At 37.7% G+C, this 4741-nt stretch overlaps 1 protein-coding gene across 1 annotated transcript in view; it reads left to right on the plus strand.

The window, feature by feature from the left end:
• Positions 1-4741, plus strand: part of LOC103209795 (L-lactate dehydrogenase C chain) — a 69572-nt gene that overhangs the window by 26584 nt on the left and 38247 nt on the right. Inside the window, exon 3 of the mRNA XM_007955694.2 lies at positions 3468-3641. Within this exon, the coding sequence (XP_007953885.1) occupies positions 3468-3641 (174 nt within the window). The remainder of the gene's footprint in view (positions 1-3467; positions 3642-4741) is intronic.

The raw sequence follows: 4741 nt of genomic DNA on the forward strand, positions 1-4741 counted from the left end.
TCTCACCTATTTTGGTCATGTTGTCAGAAGATACCATTCCCTGGAGAAGGATGTCAATGCTTGGTAGGGTGGAGGGTCGACGAAAGAGGGGGAGACCTTTAATGAGATGGATTGACATGGTGGCTGCGATGATGGGATCAAGTATAGCGGGGATTGTGGGGCTAGCGTGGGATCTGCGATGATGGGATCAAGTATAGCAGAGATTGTGGGGCTGGCGCGGGATCAGGCAGTGTTTCGTTCTGCTGTGCATGGGGTCACTATGAGTCGGAAATGACTCGACGGCACTTAACAACAACAACAACAACAAAATAATACTGTGATGAGCATGGGTGTGCATATGTCTATTTGTGTCACAGCTCTTACTTCTCTAGGATATATACCTAGGGGTTGGTTTGCTGGATCGTATGATATTTCTATTTCAAGCTTTTTACAGAACAATCATACTGTTTTCCACAGTGGTTTAATATTCTTTCTCCTGCCAGGAATGTATAAAATTCCAACCGCCCCATACCGTTACCAGCACTTCTTATTCTGTTTTTTTTTTTTTTAATTGGCATCATTATTGCCAGAGTGAGATGGTATCTCACTATTCTTTTGATTTGCATTTCTCTAATGGCTAATGATTATGAGCATCTTTTCATGTATTTGTTAGCTGACTGAAAGTCTTTGGTGAAGTGCCTGTTCATGTCCTTTCCCCATTTTTTAATTTGATTGTTTGTCTTTTTGTTGTTAAAGTATTGATGTTTTCTATACATTTTAGAAATTATACTCTTGTTGGACATGTCATTACCAATTTTTTTCCCCAACCTGTAAGTTCTCTTTTTACTCTTTAAGAGAAGTGTTTTGAAGCACATAAGTATTTAATTTTTAGGAGGTGCAAGCTATCTGCTGTTTGTGCATTTTTAGTAACATTTTCTAGTATATTTACACCATAAATTAGGGCCCCTAGGTTTGTCCCTGTTTTATCTCATGAACTTTATAGTTTTAGGTTTTAAATTTAGATCTTTGATCCATTTTGAATTTGTTTTTGTGTATGGTGTGAGGTATGGATCTTTTTTTCATTTTTCTTCAAATGGATATCCAGTTTTGCCAACACCATTTATTAAAGAGACTATCTCTTTCCCATTTAATGGACTTCATCCCTTTCTCAAAGATCCACTGTCCATAGGTAGATGGATTTGCTTCTGAATTCCCACTTCTGTTCCACTGGTCTATGTATCTGTCATTGAACAAGAACCAGGCTGTTCTGACTACCTTGGCTGTATAGATCAGGAAGTGTGAAGCCTCCTACTTTGTTCTTTTTCTTCAGTAATGTTTTACTTATCCAGGGCCTCTTTCTTTTTCCTATAAAGTTGGCGTTTAATTTTTCCTTCTCGTTAAAGAATGCTGTTGGAATTTGGATCAGGAATGCATTTTTAATCTGTAGATCACTTTGGGTAGTACTGACATTTTCACAATGTTAAGTCTTCCTATCCATGATTATGGTATGTTTTTCCATTGATGTAGATCTCTTTTGGTTTTTTGCTGTAGTGTTTTGTAGCTTTCTTTTTATAAGTCTTTTATTTCCTTAGTTAGGCTTATTCCTAAGTATTTTATCTTTTGGAGGGTTATTGTAAATGGTATTGTTTTCCTGGTTTCTTTTTAGGAGTTCTCTTTGCTGATATAGGGGAATCCAACTGTTTTTGGGGGAGCTCTGGTAGCATAGTGCCTAAGGCACTTGACTGCTAACCAGAAGGCTGGTGGCTCAAACCCACTGCTCGGAAGGAAGATGGGGCAATCTACTTCCATAGTGATACTGCCTCGGAAACCCAAGGAGGGGTCAGTATGAGTGGGGTCTGACTTGACGGTACATAACAACAACAACAACAACTGATTTGGGGGTTGATCTTGTGCCCTACCACTTTGCTGAATCCTATTAGTTCAACAACAACAATAATTAGTTTCAGTAGCTTTCCTGTGATGGAAATGCAATATTATCTTAAAAATTAAGCATTTTTCCTTCTCTAAAAGAGCTAATAATAAGTTTTAAAAAGTAGAGATGGCATCTAGAGAAGAAATTTTAGGTAATTTTGACATTTTATATGGAAAATAGCTTCTAGCTATATAATACCTTAAAAAGTCAAATACAGTGAGCATTATCATATTGACAGTGGATTCAATAGGTGAAACAATTATAAGACTGGTCATCACATTAGTAGGTAATTTATTTTCCTATGTGGATCAAGAACTTGTTTGTGATCTCAGGTTCAGTCCCTTGTGTTAATTAGAAGTAAGTACTGTAATAATTAGATGTAAATATACTCTTAGGACCTCTGGTAGCATAGTGTCTAAGGCACTTGACTACTAACCATAAAGCTGTCGGTTCAAATCCATCAGCCACCCCTTGGAAGGAAGGTTGGACAATCTACGTCCGTAGTGTTACCCAAGGAGGGGTCACTATGAATTGGACCTACTCAATGGCAATGAGTTTTTTTTTGTTGTTTGTTTGTTTGTTTAAATATACTCTTAGAATCTTCAAGCATAGACATAAAGTCTCAGAATTCCAAGTTGTGATTTACATATTATTTCTAAGCAGCCACAGAGCTAACTTGGATTCTTTCTGGTCTTGATAACAGATGGGAATGTGGCTAAAGGGCATGGTAGGTTCTGTTATTAGTGAAAATCTGGAGATAGTTGTGTGAAAATTGGCAAGTCATGGTGACAAGTCCTTCAGATTATATAAGATTATATACTACCTGGGAAGTCTTGTTTTGCCAAATAAAATTTAAAAAGGTACTTGAATATTTATTGTATTAGTCCGTTATTGTGAAAGTTAAGGAAAGGTTTATATATTGGAGGACATTTTCTTTGTTGGTTACCAGGGGTGGGAGGGAAGGGGAGGGAATGCTGTTAGATAGATAGAGATAAATATTGATTTGGGTGAAGAGAAGGGCAATGTACCAAATGTGAGTGACCAATATGGCAGCATTGAGGATGAGAAAGACAGAGAGAGTTACATGGGCAGTACAAACAACAAATATGAACCCCTTTGCAAATACAATACTGAGTTGTCAATGAAAGCAAACATGGGTATAGGGACGGATAGATGGGTGAACAAGCTAAACAATTATGTATGTCTAAATGGAGAGTGTATCCAAGATCATATACAGGGTTGGCAGACAATGGGCCTCTCAGGGTGCAGAAGAGTATGAAGGGATGGACACTGGGAGGAGGTAACTATGGGGAGGAAGTGGGAGGGGAGCTGCTGCATTGTAAATTTTGGTCAATGACATGAGACAAAGTATATGTGAACTGCTGTATGAAAAGTGAATTTACTCTGTAAATCTTCACCCAAATCCTAAAAAAAAAAAAAAAAAAAAGGTACTTGAATATTTGAATACCATGAAAATACAATAGATTTTTAAAGAGGTAAGGCACAGTGATTATGACAATCTTGATCTAAATATTATCTTTTGTTTCCTTTTTAGATTACAGTGTATCTGCAAACTCCAAATTAGTTATTGTCACAGCAGGTGCACGGCAGCAGGAGGGAGAAAGTCGCCTTGCCCTGGTCCAGCGTAATGTGGATATTATGAAAACAATCATTCCTCCCATAGTCCGTCATAGTCCCGACTGTAAGATACTTATTGTTTCAAATCCAGGTGAGTTTCTTTTCCTCCTTTCTACTATATACCACACTTTTTAGAAAGTAAATTTATAAAGGTATCATTTATGAATAATAATGATAATAATAATAATAAAACAAAACACACTGCCGTCAAGGGGGATCCAACGCATAGTGACCCCTCCTTGGGTTTCTGAGGTGGTATCACTATGGAAGTAGATTGCCCAGCCTTCCTTCCGAGGAGTGGCTGGTGGTTTGAACTGCCAGCCTTCTGGTTAGCAGTCAAGTGTCTTAGGCACTACGCCATCAGAGCTCCCTTATGTCTAATAAATAACACCCATTTAAATTGTAAAATCCAATGAGTTTAGATATAGATATAATCATTCATTTAAACCAATACCATAATCAAGATATAGAACATTTATATAGAACCTCTGAAAGTTTTCCTGTGCTCCTTTGCAGTCCTTCACTGCAACACTGGCCTCATTTTATATGAATGGAATCCTACTGAATATAATCTTTTCTGTCTGGCTTCTTTTATTCAACATAAGTATTTGGGTTTCATCCATGTTGTTCAGTGCTCAGAAATTTGTTCCTTTTGCTGAAGAGCAATTTTTTTTTGTTTATACATTTTAAGTACTCTTTGGTTTATCCTTTCACCTGTTGACCTGTTGATGGATATTTAGGTTATTTCCAGTTTTTGACTGTTTTAATATTTAAATTATAAATACATATGTCTTCATTTCTCTTGAGTAAATACTTGGGAGTAAAACAGGTATGTCATATATATATGTGAAACAACAAAACACACTGCCATCAAGTCAGATCTGAATCATAGTGACCCTCCTTGGGTTTCCGAGGTAGTATCACTACCAAAGTAGACTGCCCAACCTTCCTTCTGAGGAGTGGCTGGTGGATTTGAACCACCAGCCTTCTGGTTAGCAGCCTAATGCCTTAGGCACTACACCTATATATATATATGTTGTTGTTGTTATGTGCCATCGAGTCAGCCCCAACTCATCACAACCCCTCCTTGGGTTTCTGAGGCATTATCACTATGGAAGTAGATTGCCCAACCTTCCTTCCAAGGAGTGGCTGGTGGGTTTGAACCGCCAGCCTTCTGGTTAGCAGTCAGAT

This window comes from Orycteropus afer, unplaced genomic scaffold (assembly GCF_000298275.1).
Source record: "Orycteropus afer afer isolate SDZICR_OR568_19922 unplaced genomic scaffold, OryAfe1.0 scaffold00014, whole genome shotgun sequence".
Taxonomy (NCBI): Eukaryota; Metazoa; Chordata; class Mammalia; order Tubulidentata; family Orycteropodidae; genus Orycteropus; species Orycteropus afer.